Source organism: Muscardinus avellanarius, assembly GCF_963383645.1.
Source record: "Muscardinus avellanarius genome assembly, chromosome: 6".
NCBI lineage: Eukaryota > Metazoa > Chordata > Mammalia > Rodentia > Gliridae > Muscardinus > Muscardinus avellanarius.
Genome location: NC_137791.1, coordinates 108,109,455 through 108,130,431, shown reverse-complemented (window position 1 = coordinate 108,130,431; position 20,977 = coordinate 108,109,455). Strand labels below are relative to the sequence as shown.

The 20,977-nt window shown below is 45.0% G+C and overlaps 1 protein-coding gene across 1 annotated transcript in view; it reads right to left on the bottom strand.

Annotated features, from left to right (window-relative positions):
- RELL1 (RELT like 1) overlaps positions 1–20,011 on the bottom strand; it is a gene marked incomplete at both ends in the record, with an annotated part of 50,554 nt that extends 30,543 nt beyond the window's left edge. The window contains one exon of the mRNA XM_080697006.1: positions 19,924–20,011. Within this exon, the coding sequence (XP_080553132.1) occupies positions 19,924–20,011 (88 nt within the window). The remainder of the gene's footprint in view (positions 1–19,923) is intronic.
- Positions 20,012–20,977: the final 966 nt, after the last annotated feature.

Here is a 20,977-nt window from a genome sequence, read left to right as displayed (position 1 = left end):
CAGCTCAGACATCACTTCTAAGGCCACAGACAAACTGACAGGTTCCCAAGGGCATCAAATGGCTGAACACATCCAGGGGCCGTAGCCCACCCTACCCCCAAGTTTCTCCTTGAATCTCAGTGTCCTCAGAGGCAAGGTGCTCAAGTTCTGGATCCTTCCAGAATCTTCCTGTGTACCTCAAACAATACTTTGCATTCAGGAGACAAGAGAAGGCTCAGCTGGCCCGAATTCACCCAGCCCGGGCAAGTGGCCTCACCAAGTTTTCGCTTTGGGACCCAGGCCAGGAAGACATCCACCCTGTCTCCATGGCTGAGAAGGCTGAGGAGTCCCAGCGTGGCCCTAGCCGAGGCCTCCGAGTTGGGAGAATGTGAAGAATGAGGAGGATAAGGGGCCGTGGAGAGCCTTCCTCCTTTTGCTATTTTCAGCGTAGTTGATTAGGGGTTTTTATGAGTCTTCAGTTACTGGTGACCCTGTCTGTCTCCCAGGAAAGGGCTAGCAGCAGGAGGACAGGCATGCAGAGGATTTTACTGAAGACCCATCTGTACCTTCCAAATTGTAAAATTATGTCAAGAAAGAAATGGACTTCTTCAAAAACTCTATTGTTTGAAGTGATCTTAAAGAAACCAAAACCTATAATTTGCTTCAAGTCCTTTGGAAAGGTGGTGTGTTATCAAGAATGGGTTGTTCCTTTAAAATGACTGAAACGGCGGCACTAACAGTGTGCTTACAGGGCCACTCTTCTGGAAGTTGCATGCTCAGTCTCATCTGGTTTCCATGGCATCTGTAAGGAAGCTTCTCTCGTCACCCCATTTGCACATATGGAAAGTGAAGCCCACGGGGGTTCAATAGCAAGCCCCAGGATGTGTCAGGGCAGGAACCAGCTCAAGCAATGGGTCCCGGGGCCCATAAATGTATTACTAGCAGCACCTGTGACAGGGGAAAGGGCCTTTGGTTCTATCTAGTGACACACACCTTTCAAAAAATAGGTGGTTTAAGCCTGGCGTGGTGGTGCACGCTTGTAATCCCAGCATTTGGGAGGCTGAGACAGGAGGATCATGGTTCGAGGACAGCCTCAGATACTTAGTGAGGCCCTTTACAACTCAGTGAGACCCTATTTCAAGATAAAAGAATAAAAAATTGGGCTGGGGGTGTATATCGGAAGTAGAATGCCCCTGGGTTCCATCCCCAGTACTGCAAAAAAAAAAAGAAAAGGTGGTTTAAAGCATCACCAACCAACCATAAAAGTGGCCTGCAGCCTACCTAGACCCACCCCAATGCTCTGAAACACTAAAAGACTGCCTCCCTCCAAAGGACCCTTTAAATATGATTAAGACTAGAATCTACATGCATCCTCTTTTCATGTAAAAATCGCTTCCATATTTTTGTTGTTGTTGTTTTTGTTAATAATGGGGATTGAATCCAGGGTCATTCTACCTCTGAGCTAAATTCCCAGTCCTTTTTATTTTGAAACAGGAGTCTCACTAAATTGCTTAGGCTGACTTTGAACCTGAGACCCTCCTATCCCAGCCTCCCAGAGTACTAGGATTACAGCAGTATACCACCGCGCCCGTCTATGAACAATAATTAAAGTCAGATCTGACAAGGTAACATTTATACTGACTTTGGGTTTTTTAAATCTCCGAATTATAAAAATGTCCCAACATTAATTTTAACTGGAAAAAAAGGCCACTCTAAAGTGTAGCTCTAGCCGGGCGTGGTGGCACACGCTTGTAATCCCCACGCCTGGGAGGCAGAAACAGGAGGATCACACAGGTTCAAAGCCAGCCCTGCTGGCTTAGGAGACCCTGTTTCCAAATAAAAAAATATAAAAAATAGGTCTGGGAGTGTAGCCCGGAGAAGGGTTTCCAGGAACCCCGGTACCACCAAAAAAATAAAATAAAATAAAATAAAATAAAATAAAATAAAGTGTAGCTCTATTTTTTCCCCTCCATAACCAACATGCAGACAGAGAGGAAGACCTTTCTCTATTACAAAGTATCCCGTTCACATATGTGTGTGTTCACATAAATACTCACAAACCATTATGTGTTTGGAAGTTATGCAATAGTTGCTGCCAACATAACATGCACCAACAATGTTAATTATATGGCATCTAAAAATCTTCCAGGAAGAAAAGGAAAAGTAAGAAGGGAACAGAGGAAGAAAAATTTCAATCATCCGGTACACTTCCAATAGTCATTATTTTATTTTAAAACCCTAGTCCCAAAGACTGAACTACGACTAGCTGATGATATCCTTATTTTAAAAATAAAGGCAGTGGCTGAACATGGCACCATTAGGTAAAGGCAGAAAAAGCCCTGCAGAAAACTCTTAACCCGCAAGCTACTATGGCCTTCCCCATCCACTCGCTGCAAGAACACGCCTCTCAGACACACTGCAGTCAGCAAAGACAGATGGGACTCCAGACTCAACAGAGAAGCCAGGTTTAAGCCCAACAGTGCTGTGTGCCCAAGTGCAGGGCAGGGTGCCCTGTCTTTGCACCTCTGATCCCTATCACAACTCCTGAAACACTGGGCCCCCTAAACACCTGTGAAAGCAGACTGTCTCCTTCCAGGAGGGCTCCAGGTATTTGGAGTGACCTGCTTTTCTTGTGGCTTGATAAGCAGTTTAATTAAGATTCTATTTGGGTAGGGTAGAATGTCCACTATTCTTAACACCCTACTTGCCAAATACCAACTGTGTCCAAAAACATAACTAGAATCTTTCTAGAGCTGGACAACTGACACACCCTGGAACCTCACACCCTTGCCCCGTAGGCCCTTTCTGAAAGAACAACACACTGTGATCATCAGAATCAACGCAGGGGTCCAGTATGCAGATCCAAAAGAGGGCCACAAATAGCAGCACATTCCTAAACCCCGCTTTGGGAATTGGCCCTCAGCTAGCTTTTCACAGGGCTTTCTCTCATCCCAGACCATCAGATCCCTAAGGGGACACTAAACCCGAGGTTACATAACCTCGCCAAAGGCCACTGCCCACTTTGCAGAGGGCTGCAGTTCCTGACAGATCTGCTCAGGCACATTCCTCGCAAGAGGCCAAGCAAGGCCTAGGTTAAATGACTTAAATGACGGCAGAAAGGCCGCATAGCGAGTGCCAGAACAGAGCCATCAAACAGGAAGCAGGGGACAGGCCCAGATGTGGCCTGTTTCCGGGAGGAACCACAGAGCAGAGCTGGGGTGGGGGTGGGGGGGGGCTGTTCCTTAAGGAATCAGTGAATCCCAGAAGCTTACAAAGGGAGCTGGTGCCCAGGACAAGCCTGAGGGCGCTGGATTACTGGTTTCTGGGTACGAGCTGCCCTGACAGGGTTGGAGGCCAGCTAAGCTATCTCCACTACAGAATACAGTACAAACTGAGTCGGGAGACTAGGATCAAGGCTGACCTAGCTGGAGCAAGCCAGAAATTCAGAAAGGGAGACTGGGTCAGCACAGGACCCAGCCCACTGAGGGAGATATGGACTGTCCGCATGCAGAGTTTGGGGGTTATGATTGCAAGTTCAGGGCTCCGAGAGGCTCAGCTGCCTCACTACCAACTGCTATGGGCAACTCCACTCCACTGAGAATCTACTTACCTGCCTGTCATCTTTACTTGCATTATCTATTTTTAAATCTCCACAACTATTACTAAACCCATCTTAGAAATGGAGGCCAGAAAACACAAAGGATGAAGTCAGTCACCCATCTGGGGAAAGGCTGGGTGGAGATATGAACTGAGGTCTGAGGGCAGGGCCCCCACGCTGAGCTCAACTGCTCCCCAAGAAGCAAAGCAAAACAAAGCAAAGCTGTGCTGCGTTCAACTCAGCTCCTAGCTGTGAGGCCCCGGCTGGCTGATGAACTCCTCTGTGCACCTCTGTTTTCTCATCTATAAGCTGGAGATAATAGTGGAACTGTGGCTGAGTATTACATGAGATGAACTTGGGCTTACCCGAGTGCCTAAAATGTGCCGGTATTGAGAAAGAGCTTCAAAATGTATTTGAAAATAGCTTTGGTATTAGGAAGTCAGAGCTTGGGTGCGGGCAGGCATTCAGGGAAGGGACCCTGCAGGGTTCCCAGCACCAAGGGGGATTAGCAAGAAAATAGAGGGAGCCAGGGCCCTTTGTATTTTAAAGGCAAGCAACTTCTAGTGGATAGACTAGGATGTGAGAGGAGGGCACATGCCTTCAAGAGATAGCTGACTTGGATTATGGAAGTGACACATTTTGGGGATCTTAAAAGATCTGAGTTTACACTTATATGAAGACGATTTTGGTCAGACGGGATATAAGATAGTGAATCCCCACATCAAAAGACTTGCTGGGGAGAAGGGGCGGATAGTCAGGTCAGAAGATTATTGGTTGAGCAAGATAAAGGACAATATATCTTTATAAAAACTGTTCTGTATCCAAAAACTTCAGTAACTTATTTTCAAGTTACTCCCTCTGGTGTAGTGCTTTAATTTCTGTTCCTTCTTTCTGTCTTTGTAATAATAAAATTGCTTAAGCTTACAGTAAAAAAAAAAAAAAAAAAAAACAGAGTTTTGGCTATTTTTTTTCCAACATAGCTAAGAACAAGAACCCGCAGCTATATCTCACACCGGTACAGTTTTGCTGTACCACGGTAACACTTGATACAGAGTAAGTGCACAATAAACATTGGCCAGTGTTGCAGTGAGAACTATGAGTGGGTGGTAATTATTACTACCAGTATAAAGCAGGTGTGGTCCTCCCAAAGCTTGTAGCTCATCTAGGGATAGAAACGAAACAAAGGGAAAAGCCAACGGCCCTGGAGCAGGACTGGAGGAGGCGGTGTTCAGTGTCCAAAGGGGAGTGCGGAATGCTGGAATGCGCCAGGAGCAGCAGGTGACCACAGCGCTCGGGAAGGACCACCGGGACTCCCAGATCACCAGCACCGGGCCCGGCGCTTCTCTTCCTTCCAGGAACAGGAAGCGGATAATGATTAAACAGAATGCTACAAAAGTCCTAACAGAAACTTTTCAAATTAGTCACAGGTTAAGCCAGGCAGTGTTCCTGCAAGACAACACGTGACTTGGCTTCTGAGAATTTGGGAACTGGGAAATGAAGGTGAGTAACCATGCAGCCTGAGATTCTGTCCTGGTTGAAGTCTCCCAATGAGAAATCCGCACTACCACTGCTGGAGAAGGAGCAAGGGAAAGGAGGCCCAGAGAGGAGACAAACCTGGTGTCAGCAAAGGCAAACCCTGGGAAAACCCCAGACACAGACATGTTCACTGAAAGGGAGAGGAATGAACGTGAAGGCCATTGGCATGAAACACAAGTAACCACTCTGCAAACCATCAGCAGCCATTGAGATGCCCCCAAAAGAAAAAACACTATGAATTATCACATTAAGAATCGTGCATTATTTGTGCAGTTGCTACTCCAAACACCGTAGATATTAACTCATTTAACCCTTACAATAGCCCTATGGGGTAGGTTTTCGACCCTGTTTTACATATGTGAAAAGTATAGCGCAGAGTGGTCAAGTAACTTAAACCAGGTCACACAACTAGCAAGTAGCAGATGTGGAACTTTAGTCTAGATGGCTGGCTCCAGAGTCAGAGCCCAGGCCCTGGTGCTCTGTCGGCCTCTGAAGAGTAAGAGTGAACAATTTTGACATTCAGTGAAATTCCATGGTTCATCTCTGCTCTAAATAATATGCTGTTCCAGGGGTTGAGCAAGAATTTTGAGTAGAAAATCTACAGACAGTCATTACTCATCTAATTCCCTAATAATTCCAGAAGGACAGAAAGGTTTGGCCTAATGAGACAAATCAATTATTGGGAAGAGAGGATGCATTCAAAAGTTACATTCAATCCAATAAGATGTATCTATTTATTGGCATCTAGTGCTAATTTATAACCGATCCTGGGATAAGAAGCAAATTTTAAATTCTGCCCTGCTCTACATATGTAACTTGAAATTACAGCTGCTTCTCAGAAATCTTAAACTTCCTTTTGACTCTTAAAACAATAGAAACAATTTGTAAGACGGGATCAGATTTGTCATATCTCACCTTGTCCAAAATAGTGTCAATCATTAATGAAATATGTTGTGATAAAATAAACACAAAGCAGTATTTAGTGCTAATACACCAGGTTTTATAAGCAAAAGAAAATGTTTACACTAGTTATCTTTGAGTGGTGTGATTATTTTAGTTTTAGTTTATTTCAGTATTTTCCACACTCTCTCTATTTCATTTGAACACAGATCACAAAAAGGTTTTCTAAAAAGGAAGAGGGTGACCTATGCCTAGAAAAATGAGGCCTGTTAGATAATATGTTCCCAATATACTCAATGTTGGAACTTCAAAATATTTTTTCTCTAACTTTCGCATTTTCTAAAATATCTTAGTGATAATCAGAAGAACTAGATTTTAAGCTATGGATAATGAAATCAATAAGGAACCTTCATTACTATTTGGTTGAGCCATATGGAATTGTTGTCACTATAGGTGGAAATTAGTTGAATACTGGTCATTTCACATGACTCAAACTAATGGTGGTATTAATGTTGCAGAGGCAAAAAACAGAGTACTGGAAATCCCCCAGTAAGGGAAATGCCTATAACTACAATCCATAATACTGACAAACTAGATATTTCCACAGACTAGAGGAAGAAACAATGCTATGAAACCTTTGGCCTAAACCACAGGAAACAAGGGTCAAAGAAAACCATATAGTGCTAAAACTTGCACTCTACTGCACTATAGAACACAAGGTAAACATAGAAAAAGTAAAGCACTGGCTTTTCCCACTGGAAATTTTTTTCTTTTTCGCTAGACTTTTTTTTATGCCTTTGAGCCTTTCTCCAAATAGAAAACAAGTATAAGTTGAAAGGGATTATTCTAGGCACAATGAGTTAATATTATAAGTTGGTTTTTCCCCCACAAGAAAGGTGAGACTGATTTTTTTTTAACACCCAATTCTTCACCCCCCAATGTATGTCCTAATTCAATTCTGATGCCACCTGGAATTAGTACTGATCCTGTGGGTGTGGGTCAAAGGCTCAGTCCCACATGCTGGCCCTCATTCAAGATGTCAGCCTCAAATGGGGTCTACAGGTTAACCACATTTCTGCCTAGCTGACTACAAACTGGGGGCTTCTACTATCTATTACCCCCCACTCAGTTTTGATAATTCGCAACAAAGACTTGTAAAATTCAGGAGAGCCTTGTACTTATGATTACAGGTTTATTATGAAGAATTCAACTCAGGAACAGCCAAATGTAAGAGATGCAAGGGGCAGAGGGCTGGGATGGGAAGGGAGGGGACAGGTGGCCAGACCCTCCCCAGGTGAACCACCACCCAGCACATCCATGAGCTCAGCACACAGAGGATGCCTCAGCCTCTCTGATTCAGAGTGTTCATGGAAGCTCTCTTCAGGAGACATAACTGATTAAGTCACTGGCTGGTGGACAGCTTGAGTGCCAACCCTCTAATTACATCACTGGTACCCCAGACAACCAGCCCCATCCAGAAGTTGTTAGAAATCCCACCAGAAGTCACCTCATTTAAATGAACTCAAGTATTACCTAAAGCCTCATGATAAACAGCAAAAGATAGTCCTGGCATGCAAAAGTCAAAATCCCCAGGGTTTTAGGAGTGTAGTGCTAGAAATCAGGGGCACAAATCAAACACAGATATTTTTATTATACCATATTGACTCAGAGTCAAGAGTCTTTACTCATTCATATTTCAAGGTACAGCACTGAACCAGAATGAAAAAGATCAATATTATCCAACAGAGTTCTCATATTCCTGCCCCTTCCACCCACCCAGGAACTAAAAAGACTCGTGTAACCACCACTTCCATAGTATGGAGGCATCAAATGTCTACTAGAAGCCAGGCATTGTGGTGCATGCCTGCCATCCCAGTACTTTGGAGACTGAGACAAGAGGATCACAGGTTTGTGGCCAGCCTCAGCAATTTAGTAAGGCTCTTGGCAACTTAGCAGAGACCTGTTTCAAAAAAAAAAAAAAAAAAAAAAAAGGAGGGGGACTAGAGATATAGATCAGAGATAGAATGCCCCTGGGGTTCAATTCTCAGTAACACACACACACACACACACACACACACACACACACACACACAGACACACACACAGTCTGCTAGATTTCTTCCAGACTGGTTATTTTTCCTCCCCCAGGTCTATCCAATCACATTATGAGGCACTGAGAGACTGGGAAAACAGACTTGCAGGAAGTGACAGCGTGGAGCCCTCCGCCAAGCAGGGATTCATCAATCATCCCCTGCCCGTCTGCATGTTTTATTTACAGGCATCGCCCTACCACTGACAGCCTTCCACACCAGAAAGGAGAAGAAAACAATGTGGACCTAGCTGGAAAACAGGGATGAAAAATGAAAATACTCAGTCATCTTCTTAAAATAAATGTTCCACAGTGAAGAACTCAGTAGTCAGGCTGATCTGTACAATTTCTGAGGATTTACTGAAGACAAATACATAATCAGTCAGCTTTTACCATTAATAAAAGCTTCTTGGCTTTCTTACCATACAGACTAAATCCACTACACTTACTTCCTGATACTCATTTCCCAGCTTTCCTTAAACTAGAAAACAAGAATTGTTTCCATCTATATATACCAGTATGCATTACATAAAACCTATTATGCTATATATAGGTCATATGTGTGTTACTTTAAAAGAGCTATTATTTGCTTGATCCTGTCAATGACTCAGAGATATGAAGAACAAAATGAATATTATTTGTTCCCTCCCTCCATGACAGTATGGGACCCTGTCATGAACTCGAGTCCTACTCAGATCAGTCTCGGGGACTCTCCCCTCACCAGAGAAGGCCTGAGGGCCTCTCGCTGACCCCTGTCCTCACCCCACACCCTGCTCCTCAGCCCCACAGCCTGCACAAAAGAGTGCACAGTTTTAGCAGCTCGGCAGCTCTGCCTCGGTCTCCCCTGTGGAGTTTCCTCTCACCGCTGCACTGTGAACTTTTGTCCCCACAGTCTGCACTGACTTTTTTCCTTCTACTTCCACACCTCTGCCCAGACTTTCATATGAAACATTGTCCCCTTTCCCTTGAAGGTACCCTTAAATGTCAATTGTTAGGTTCTAAAGTCCTTCCCATCCCTCTCATCAGAAGGAAAGCCTCCTCCGCTGTAATCCCACACAGCACCTAGCCGTGTTTCTCTCATGGTTCCAAACCTATCATCATCTCACGACCTGTTCCACATCCATAACAAGTTTGCGCAGAACAGAAACCAAACATGTAGTTCATTTGACATACCTGCAATACACTTAGGTAATTGAGATACCTCGCGGTATCTCAAATGAGGAAAACCTCATTTTTAAACTAAGTGCAGGTTGTGCATTAAAAAAAAAAAAAATACCTGCAAGTTTTGCCTGCAAAGACCAAAAGATACCTACTTGGCAAATATGCATGTGCAGTAAGTTTCCCCCTCAAAACCCTGCCTCTTGATTCTATCACCTAGCTTTAAGCACTGCCCAAGGCCCCAGCTTTCTTCTGGTGGTTGTTCATGTCTTAGCTTTCATGGAGGGGGAGAAGAGAGGAAAGAAGGGAGGAAGCAATAAAGCATCAGACCACAGAAGCCTGTAGGGAGAACTTATAAAGAAAGGTAAAGAAATGAATGCATGCTCATTAGCATCTGCCACCTCTCCAATGCCAGGAAACTGCCAGCTGCCAGTTTTTTTTATAATGTGAGTAATTCACACAATTGTGTTGGAGACTTCCAGCTCTGAAGAGCTGTTACGATATTGGGAAATTAGTGTTCCTGAGTTATACCGTGAGACAGAAAGCCCAGTGAGTTCTCCAGACCTCCACCCCTCACAGGAATCTCTGAAAACCATGTTATGCGTTTGTACACGGATGGGGAGGATGCAGAGGAAGGCTTGGCGTAGTATCAGTACTGAAAGGAATTGTTTGCTTGCTTTTAACCCTACCTATCACGTAACACGTTGATCACAGGTTCTTTACAAATCTCCACCCCTCGAACTTATCTGGCTGGTTAACAAGGGTAACCACCTCATTGTCTAACTTGTGTTTTATTCTAAAAGCAAGTGGACAATTTGGAGAATTTATAGGCAAATCACCCATTTTCCAACAAAAACAGAAGTCTACATTTAATTCATCAGATTTCCTCGGTTTGCTCTTGAAGTAAATGGAACTACGATGAAAAGGACAAGTTCAGTATAAACCTTTCCTTCTGCCAGTGATAGGCAGCACAAAATATGTGTCATTTCACATCATGCCAAGCACATTTGAGAAGACCAAATATACACCTGACTCTGGCTTCCCCTCCTCTACGACCTGAGTGAGAAACTGCACTCCTTTTCTTCTTGGTTATTCCTAGGTGAGTCTCAATTTCCTCACCTCTCCAAAACAGAGAGGTTGGCAATCTGCTCCTCATAATGGTTCCAAGAACTGAATTTGATCAGGCAACCAAATACTTGTGCACACCTTGTATACTTGGCAGTTTCAAGGAACTCTAGTTAAACAAAACACACTGGAAACAAATGCATACAGTGGAGGGTTAGGTAACACAAAACAGGTGCAATAGGTATTCAAGGGCTCAACATGTGCACACAGGGGGTGACAGCCCGTGAGAATGCAGAGAAAAGTGTCCTGGGGATTGCCCTTGATCTCAGTTTGAAGGACGGACGGGTCGAGGGCAGATCTAGAAAGTCCACGAAGAAGGAAGGAAGTGAATTCTGGATGACGAGGGATGCAAGCCACCTACTTCTTCAGCCTCTTCTCTCCCCTGCTCTCCTTCTCACTTTTGATAATTAGCCAGCATCAGTGGGAAAAGTGAGAGAAAAGTCGGTTCTCCTGCCCCACCACAGACACACTCCCACACGCGCCAGTTTGGGGACCACGGCTTGCTCTTGCCTCCTGGATCAGTACGTTTTCTGCTGCTGATAACACAATGCCACAGACTGGGAAAGTTTTAAAGAAAAGAGGTTCATTCGCTCACAGTTCTGGAAGTTCAAGGGCCTGTAGAGGGTGATGGTTTTACTGCTGGCAGAGTCCCAAGGTGGCTCAGAGCATCACATGGCTAGAGGCAGGGAGCACCCACAGGAGTGCATGTGGATACACGTGCACGCCCATCTCCTCCAGTCTCTCCTCCTTTTTTTATGAAGCCATCAGTATTTAATCATGGGGGCCCCACCCTGAAGATTTTATCTAATCCTAATTACCTCCCAAAGGCCCCACCTCTACACACCATACTCAGATCAAGTTTCCACTGTCTTAATGTTTCACACTGGAGATGAAAATTCAACACCGCAACTGTAGCAGGCCAAGTTCAGACCATGCCTACACCATGGCACCTCCACCCTTCAGTGACCACCAGTCCTGCTGGCCTGGCTAAGTCCTACTGCTTTGAAAGTTGAACTTTAAGCTTCATTTCTTCCTGAAAGCCCTGCCCCCCACCAGGTTCTCTTTCCGTGCTCCACCCCCAGCCCCAGGAGAGAGCCTGGCCCTGTGCCATGTCTCCCTCATTGAGGTAATAATAACACTGTATCGTTCTGTTTATTTAACTGTCTTCACTGTGAACCTGAGACTCCACAAAGACAGGGACTGAGTCCATTCTGTTCACATCAGTTTATCCTCGGTGCCTCCCACACAATAGGGCACTCTGTTAACATTTGCTGAATGACTAAACACATCAAAGAATTAACCTGCTGCTACGGTTTGAATGTGTCCCTCAAAAGTTCACATGACAAACTTAATCCCCACATTCATGTCAGTGGTGTTTGGAGATGGTGCCTTTGGGCAGCAATTAGGATTAGATGAGAGGGTGGAGCACCCATGATGGCATTAGTGACCTTATAAGAAGAGGAACAGAGACCAGACTAGCCACACTGGCTCCATCTCGCCATGTGAAGCCTGTGCCCACAAGAACCAGGCGCCCGGTCGATGCCGGTGCTGTGCTCCTGGACTTCTCAGCCTCCACCACTGTGAATGGAGCACACTCCAACTCTTCTACACTACCCAGTTTCAAGTATTTTCGTAAGGCAGCAGGAGACAAACTAAGACATCCATGAGGCAAATGGTTTTGAAGGGTAGAGAGCATTCTATAAAATTAGGAATAGGATAATATACACAACTGATAGCTTTGCTGGAAGCCCCGGTTGTAGAAATACACCTTCATTCAGTTCTCTTTGAAAGAGTTTCATGAATGGATTTGGGTTTTGAAAACCTTCACTCTGGAAACATTCATTAATACTTCCTCCCAATGTCATCCTCTTCCCCCTCACCCCACATGACAGTACTCGATTACTTGATGTTATCATTCTCTTTCTCTCCATAGCCAGATTTTTCCACCTTTGGAACAATATAGCCCAAAGAGGCTTGCAGACAACACAGCCTCTTGCCAACTCTGGCGAAGGGGCAGAGGAGACTTACAGCTGAGACCTGTCTGTGAGCACTGGCAAGAGTAACTCTTCACTTCTATTACAAAGAAAAAGTTAGAACAGCTGGATTCTAACTCGGGCCTCCTTCCCCTTTCACAGTTTTAAGAATCTACTCTCTTCTGGGTGGGTCCTGTGCCTGGATCTGAGCCTCCACCAGTGAACAAGATACACAGAGCCTCTTCCTAAAGGTCTGCTCCTCCACAGACTGTGCTGCCCCGACTCCCACAGGCCACTGAAGCTTTCTGGACTCAGTTTCCCCATCTGCAAAAGGAGAGTATTCATGACAAGACAGCTACCAAAGTCCATTCTCACCCTCAAAGAATTTGACCAAGAGCAACACAATTCCTCTCATTTTTTTCCGGTCCTACTCATCCCACAGATCAGCTAGCTAGAAGTCAATTAAGGAAAAGTCCAAAGATCTTCCAAAAGGAAGTACTGCATGCTATCTTTATGAAAGTCATGTTTTCTTCCTTCTTGTTCCTGTCCTCCCATGCCTAATGGTAGAAGCCAGTGGCTCTGCCCCACAAGTCGGCTGCCTCCCAAGACAGCTCTCTGCCAAGCCCACCAGCCCCTACTCTTCCTCCCCTGGGGCCTCAGCATGGCTTCCTCAAAGCCACTCTACCCATTCACAGTCAGCACCACATCCAGGACCGAAGAGCCAAAGGAGACAAGGACACCTCAGGTGATGGCAGACAACCAGAAAGGAAAACTCTGGAGTGCTTACAACTCGCTTTCATCCTTTAGCTGTGAAGGGTTAGTGTCCGGTAAAGGACACATAATAGCAATAGGCCTTCCTAGTGGTGACAGTGTCCCAGGCCCTGTGTCAAGCACTCACTTGTTTATCTCACGTGATTGTGGTAGAAACTCCTTGAGGCAGCTCAGCCATATTTTCTCCAGAATACAGATAAGAAGAGTGGTTTAAAGATTTTATTCTCTGTACAACAGGCACTTTTATTAGTGGTTGAAGTACAGCAAGTATGCAAACAAAGTAGGGAAGGGGACCTAGGGAAGGGCTTCGAGCCGGCACAGGAAACACAAGACCCCCAGGCTGGCGACTGTCCCTGTTTGGAGTCCTGGGACAGAACCAAAGGAACAAAGACAAGAGGCTGGGGGCCACAGGGTACTGCATGTAGGAATGGAAAACTAGGTCTCCTGAATGCAGGTCGGGCAAAAGGATCCTCAGGGTACGCAGGCTGGCTATAAGAACTCAAGTTGCCTGGGGTGCCCGCCCCCCTCTACCCTGCCCACCCTCCCCACAGTCCTTTGGGTGGTGTTAAGTTTCTTTCTCCCACAAAGAGGGCTGTGTCAACAACTGGCAGAGGAGAGCAGAGAAGAAACTCAGCCCAACCTCTCCATCCCTCCACCAAGGTTCCATTATGGCGGGGACGCGTCCAAAAAGCCACCCAAACAAAGGAAACCTGGGCTTTGTCCGCATGTCCTTATTATATTCAATCTGCATGAGCGTATCAAAGCAGGGATTCTTCTCCTGAGGCTCCATGCATTTGAGGAATTACTTTTTTCACAGGATATTTTGCTATATTTAAAAAAAAAATCTTCACTGGATCTTTTGCTATTTTTAAAATGTCTGTAGGATTTTTGTTGTTTCTTTATAGGATATTTTGGGTATTTACATAAGATACCTACATTTGGCTCCCAACAGATGTGAACAGTTGAGTCGAGAAAGAGAAAATACAGGACCATAATTCCTCATCTGAAAACCTGCGGGTCATAAGTGCCTCAAAATTCAGATTCTATGACTCCAGAAAGGTAATGCAGGATATGTTACACAGATTGTGTAACAGTTAGTAATCAAACTTGTTAATATCACTGAAGCAAAACATGAATACTCAAACCAAGTGAGACAAATATATACCGTAGAATTTCGTACTGGTTCAGGTTATGTTTTACCATACCAAAGGCTAAAAAAAAAATTTATTTTGAGAGCTTTTCACACTTGGAAGTAAGTTATTTAGAATAGATTATAGACATGTAAACATGCCTCAAATACTAGAAATAATATTTGACCTGCTTGTAATCGATGATGTAAAATTAAAACAATCATGGTACAAATTCTTACCTAAAAATTCGCAAATATGTTTTTTGAGAAAAAAATGTCAAGAGTGTGAAAAATGATACTTTTAGACCACAGCTGTGAGGACGTAAACTGGACAACCTTCAGATCAATACAGGAGTCATCAAAGACCTCAAAAATATGAATGTCAACAAGGTACAGGGGCTCACACCTACAATCCTTAAGCCAGGAGGACTGTGGGTATGAAGCCAGCCTCAGCATCTCAGGGAGGCCCTGGTTCAAATTTTAAAACAAAGGTGGGGGGGAATGGCCTGGGGGTATAGCTTGGAGGTAGAATGTCCTTTGGTTCAATCCCCAGTACCAAAAATAAATAAATAAATAAAAATATGAGTCGATCCCATTTTCAGTGGAAGTCATCCAATATTTAGACAAAGCCTTACACTGGTGTTCACTGAATTTTAAAACAAGCAGTACCACATTGAAACCTTCTAAAAGGGGGCACCATAGGTAAAATAATAAATGCATAGTAATAGTAATATATATAATATGTATAACAGAATGGAAAAAAATCTTTGCTTATAACAAGAGGTGAAAGGGCAGGATATGTTCCTCCTGAAGGAGGGACAGGCTCTGCACAGAGAAGACCAGAACTCTACGCTAACAGTGGCTAGTACTCAGATGAATGGAAACAAGGGTGATTATCTTCCCTTTTCTACACAAACTTCAATTCCTGGGAGTGCAGACTTTCCAAAAGTACCGAGAGCAGCGTACTTTAGCTGAGGGGGAATGGAAACAAGCCACTCCGTGGCAGCAAACTCACCTGAGGGCTTGGAGAAAATTATAAGCAAGCACTGCAAAACCATCACCACCTCTGGAATGAAAACCTTAGAGTAGATGTGGTCTGCGTTTACTAGGCATTTTAACTGACATAATGCTATAAATCAAGCCCAGTGTGGTGGCACAAACGTTGTGATCCCAGTACTTAGGAGGCTGAGATAGGAGGATCACAGGCTCATCAAGTTAGCAAGACTCAGCAACAGAGCAAGACCCTGTTTCAAAAGAAAATTTAATATAGGGCTGGGGGAGGAGATCAGAATGTCCCTGGGTTTAATTCCCAGTGCCATAATAATAATAATAATAATAATAATAATAATAATAATAATAAGAAGAAGAAGAAGAAGGAGAAGGAGAAGGAGAAGGAGAAGGAGAAGAAGAAGAAGAAGAAGAAGAAGAAGAAGAAGAAGAAGAAGAAGAAGAAGAAGAAGAAGAAGAAGAAGAAGAAGAAGGCGGCGCAGGGACATTTTGGGAAAGAAATTCAGTTAAAAATACACAGGATAATAGACATATGTCACTTTGCCATTTCTTAAGCCTTTCATAGACAACAGCTCATTTCAACCTCACAAACATAAAGACCAGAGCTGGCACAATACCCATGTCACAGGTGAGGAAATGCAAGTGGCAGACTCTCTTCTTGGCTTTGGCTTCAAGTTCAGGCTCTTTAAAGCACAGTCCTCTTTCTACTTTATCATGCCTCTGTCCCATCAAAACATCTTAGAATAAAAGGAGTTTTCTTACTCAGAAAAGAATAAAATGGATTGATAATAATAAACATGGGCTTCAGAATGGAACCGATCTATATCAAAATGAAAAAATAGCTTAACGCACCGGTGTGGTGGCTCACACTTGTAATCCCAGCATTTGGGAGGTGGAGACCAGAGGATTACAGTTCACGGAGCAGCTTCAGCTACTTAGTGAGGCCCTTGGCAACCCAGTGAGACCCTGTTTCAAAAACAAAAAGACTAAAAAAAAAAAATAGGGCTGAGGCTGTAGCTTGGAGGTAGAATGCCCCTGGGGTTCCATGTCCAGTACTGAAAAAAAAGAAAAGAAAAAAAAAAAGCTTACCTATCTGGGTGACTTTTTCAGTGTATCAGAGACTCGATTTCCTTGTCCATAAAAACATAAAGATATATAGCTTACAAGGTGTTGAAAGAATGAAATGATCTAAGTACTCAGACCATTGCCTGCCACATAATAGGTAATAATAATCATCAAATTCCTTCTAAAAGGAATAAGGTGTCTACAATGTACTAAATTCCAACTGTAGTTTTTGTAAGCCACATCAAATTCATTATTCGACTGGCTTTCAACAGCCCACCAAATATTTAAGAACTATTGAAGCACACACTCTAAAATTATTAGGAACCATTTAACATAAATGTTGTATGTTGGTTGGTCAGTTGGTAATGGGGGTTGAACCCAGGGGCACGCAACCTCTGAGCTACACCCCCACCCTGTTTTATGTTTTACTTTGAATAAGGGTTTCACCAGGTTGCTGATGGTCCTGCTAAATTGGAGAGATTGGCCTAAAACCTGAGATTCTCCTGTCTCAACCTCCCAAGTACTGGCATTACAGGCATGGGCCACATTGCCAAGCTTCAAAATAAATAACCAGTGCTAATTTAGATCCCTCTTCTTGTCAATTTTAAGTCATTTTTATATTGTACCAATAGGTAATTCGACTTTAACATCAGAGTCAACCGTAATATTGTTAAAAAGTAACAATAAAATTGTTAGCAATACCTGGAATCAAAAAACAGCTTTGGCTGAAATCTTCGACTTGTTTTTTCCCCCCTGTAGTACTGGAGATGGAACCCAGGGGCATTCTACCTCCGAGCTACACCCCCATCCCCATTTTCTATTCTTTATTTTGAAACATGGTCTCACTAAGTAGCTGAGTCTGGCTTCGAACCTGTGTGATCCTCCTGTCTCAGCCTCCCAAGCACTGGGATTACAAGCATGCACCACCACACCCGGCTCAGCTTTCATTTAAATCCAACAATTCAAACTCCTAGTTTACTTGACTCTTATCTTTTTTTTTTCTTTTTTCTTTTTTCTTTTCTCTCTCTCTCTCTCTCTCTCTCTCTCTCTCTCTCTCTCTCTCTCTTGGCAGAGGGGAAGGAGATACAGAGGGGAGAGAGGAAACATCAGGCAAGCACTTCTAAAATTTTTCATTTCCTCCTGAAATTAAATTTTATCAGAGGATCCCAAGCTCCAAGGAATGCCCTTTTAAAAATCATTCTACCCACTGATTAAGTATGATGTGGGTGTACTGCTGAGTGGCTACCTGGCCAAAGGAGAACCCAGAATTTAATCAAGTTTATCTTTAGCATCTCAATGAGGAGTCAGGAGGCTGGACAGAAGCCCACAGAACCCAAGGGTTGCGCAGTTCCCAGCTCACCAACACCTGGGCCTTTCTCACCCACTTCTAACTCAAAGGTCATGCCCACTTCTAGTAGAAAAACTAATAAGCCTAATGGTTGGGTAACCAGAGAACTTGTCATAAATAAGCCAAGATGGGAGAAATCATCCTTTCTGGTGTCTGTGGTATATAGTTTCAAATGCTGCTACTTAGAGACAGGAGTTTAAAGAGACTGCGTCTTCTGGTAGGAAGGAAAAAAGATACTGCCACCCCTACTGTGAAGCTATCTGTCCTTTTTTTTTTCCTCTACTGCACAATTTCTGAGAACCCCATGCTTACAAGTTTATCATATTTTAAACTCTTAGAATCTCAACAAGATTACTGAGATTGGCATATGTTCTGTTCAGTGGAAAAAGAATAAAATGAGAATCAACCAGGCTGGATTATCCCAGAATAATTTACTTATAATCATACACACATATACACACACACACTTCCTACTGGTTATACTTTTTCTGATTGAATGCTGACTGATAGAATACCTAAGGGATTTGGGGCTTCAGTTGCCCCACTGAAAATAGTTTGCAAGGTCTGGAGAAATAAGTTTAAAACATATATAAAGTGTCCAATCTAAAACCTGGTATACAGCAGGTTCTCAGCACGACTTTCCATTTCTTTCTTCCCTTTTCTCTAACAAACATTAACACATCTTCTATTCCAAAGAAATCAGATGCTGGTGCTTCAGGACATCTCTCTGTACAGGTCTCAAGACATACTGGCAAGTTTGTATTCTGTATCCTTTCCCTCTTAAGTACCTCATTCTTCTTAAGCACTAACTTTCATCAGCAAGGTTACTGTGCAATTAGGTAAGAGCTTTCTCCAGTCACTCTGTGTTCCTGAGACCTGGATGTTACTCAGAGATCCACTCAAACACAAACCTACTACTCTGCGGATGGATTTCTCCTGCTGATGGCTGATTTGCTCCCAGTTTAAGCTCTTTTCCAAATCTGAATCAAGTGACTCTAGCCCTCTTACCTACTATCTACAACCTCAAGTACAATTTGAACCTAAGTACCTACTTATCCCAGCAAGGAAACCGAGGGTGAAAATCAAAATCTGCCATCCAATAAAACATGTCACTCACTGCCATTTCCCCGGGGTGGATGGCTGAAGGAAATATGGGTCTGCTAATAAAGACTCAGGAGACATATTATCCATTCTGTTCCCTTCCTAACCCGTTCTGTTTCCTATGAAAAGTGAAGGCCACAGTGATAAGGCAGTTTAAAATCTTTAAATAAGCGGAATGTTCTCAGGAGACAAGAGCAGCAAAAGTATTCTTTTGGAGATAATCATTGCTGGAAGGCTTCCAGATGCTTATTATTTGGACCTAAAGAGGAGCCACCCCCAAAGACAAGCTGGAAGAGCTTGCTGACGTAAGATCCCAGGCTGTGGTAACCCCAAATGGCCAAGAAGAATGAAGTTAATTTTTTCAAACTGCTGTTGTTTGGTGGCAATTAAGAGGGGGAATGATAGAAAGGAATCCCTGGTGCCTGTAGTTATAAAAACAAGAGTGTGAGACAGGGCTTCTGCAAAAATTACACCTCCTCTTAAGACATTTCAATTAAAAACACTTGTTCATAGTTCATCGCTGGGGACACCGGCATTTCAGCTGGTGGCTTCCTGCCCAGACCACAGAAGGTCCCTGTAGTGATGACAGGGATTGGCAGGGAAGGAAAGAAGAAATGCAAGTGTACATATGTGCCTTCCCTTCTTGCTAGCCTTATTTACAGAATCTATGGAGAGGAAGGGGATGTGGAGTCGCTGACCTGAACCCACCCACCACTAAAATAAACAAACACCTGAAAAGACACTGGAACTCTTCAAGAGTTTGGGTGTGTGTGTGTGTGTGTGTGTGTGTGTGTGTGTGTGTAGGGGGTGACAGCACTCGGTCCTCTGTGTCACGATCTTCGCTCCCGGGCCTTTGAGAGTGAGAAAGAGACCTGCGGGGCGCCGAGGCGCGCGGCCAGGAAGCAAGCGCATCCGAGGAAGGCGACTCAAGGCCGGTCCCTGCACCCGGAGCAGCCCGGGGTCGGGGCGACTCGGGTCCTCGGAAGCGGCCCGGGAGGCGGGCGGCCGGGAAGGGAGGTGCCGCCCCGGGACGGCCAGATGTGAGCGCGGGAGCCCGAACCGAGCCGGGGCAGCTCCGCGCAGCGCGGCCGCTGGCCCGACCCCTCGCTCCGCACCCGGCCCCCCGCCCGACCCGGTACTCACCCGGGGCCACCAGCGGCGAACTCACGGCGCCTCCCACGAGGACGGCAGCGGCGAGGACCGCGGACCCCGGGAGTCCCCGAGGAGCCATCGCCACGTCGCTGCGCCCTCCTCCCGGGGCGCCGCGTCCCGCGCTCAGGCCGGCGCTGCAGCTCTGGAGCGGGCGGCGGGCGGGTAGAGTGACAGGGCTCGGCCACGCCCAGGCCACGCCCAGGCCCCGGGCCACGCCCAGAACCCAGCTGGCTGGCCACGCCCTGCGCACGCCCACCACTGACCCGCCCCGTGTTCCTCCCACTTCCTCTGGCAACACAGAAGCTGCCGCTGCCGGGTGGATTAGACGCTGGCCCCGCCTTCGGGCCACGCCCACCGCGTCTTGGTCACGCCCCTTCTCGCCGCGCCCACTTCCTTTCCAAATCCCACCTGACCACAGCGGCCTCGACTGCGCGGGCTGCGCGGGAGCCCCGGGCGGGGGCAAGTTCCCCTTGGCTCCTCCTTCCCTGTTCTCGGAGGTGGTACCGCGGGTAGAGGAAGGAGAGCGGGCCAGGAAGCGCTGAACAAGCAGACGAAACCAGCACTGGAGTGGGCGCGATGCTTTTTCTCTGTTGACACTTCTATCCAGCTAGCGTACTAGAGCGGGATCTTGCTCAAGATGTCAAGTTCGTTTGTTTGAAAATTAAAGAAAAAAATGAATAACTTTGTTCCTATCTCTGCTTCCATTTAAGCTGCTCCTGTTGAAAATATACCTCTACATTTTCAGGAATAACTTGTGGGGTTTTTTGGGGGGGGAGGGGGGGAGGGGGAAATCGCGTGCCTATGTTACACTTTGCAAATACTCACTTTGCAAATGACTCCAGTGTCCAGTCATTTATTACCTTACATACGCACATCGTACCTGCAAGGTCCTATCTCCATTCCACAAGCCAGGATGTCAAATTCCTTCACTGTCTTGTTTGCTCCTTGCTGTGCTCCCCGCTCCTGTCTCTAAGACAACACACACGAGGTAAGAAGTCAGAGAGGTTTTTTCCTTTTTTTTCCTTTGTTGTGTGTGTGGGGGAGG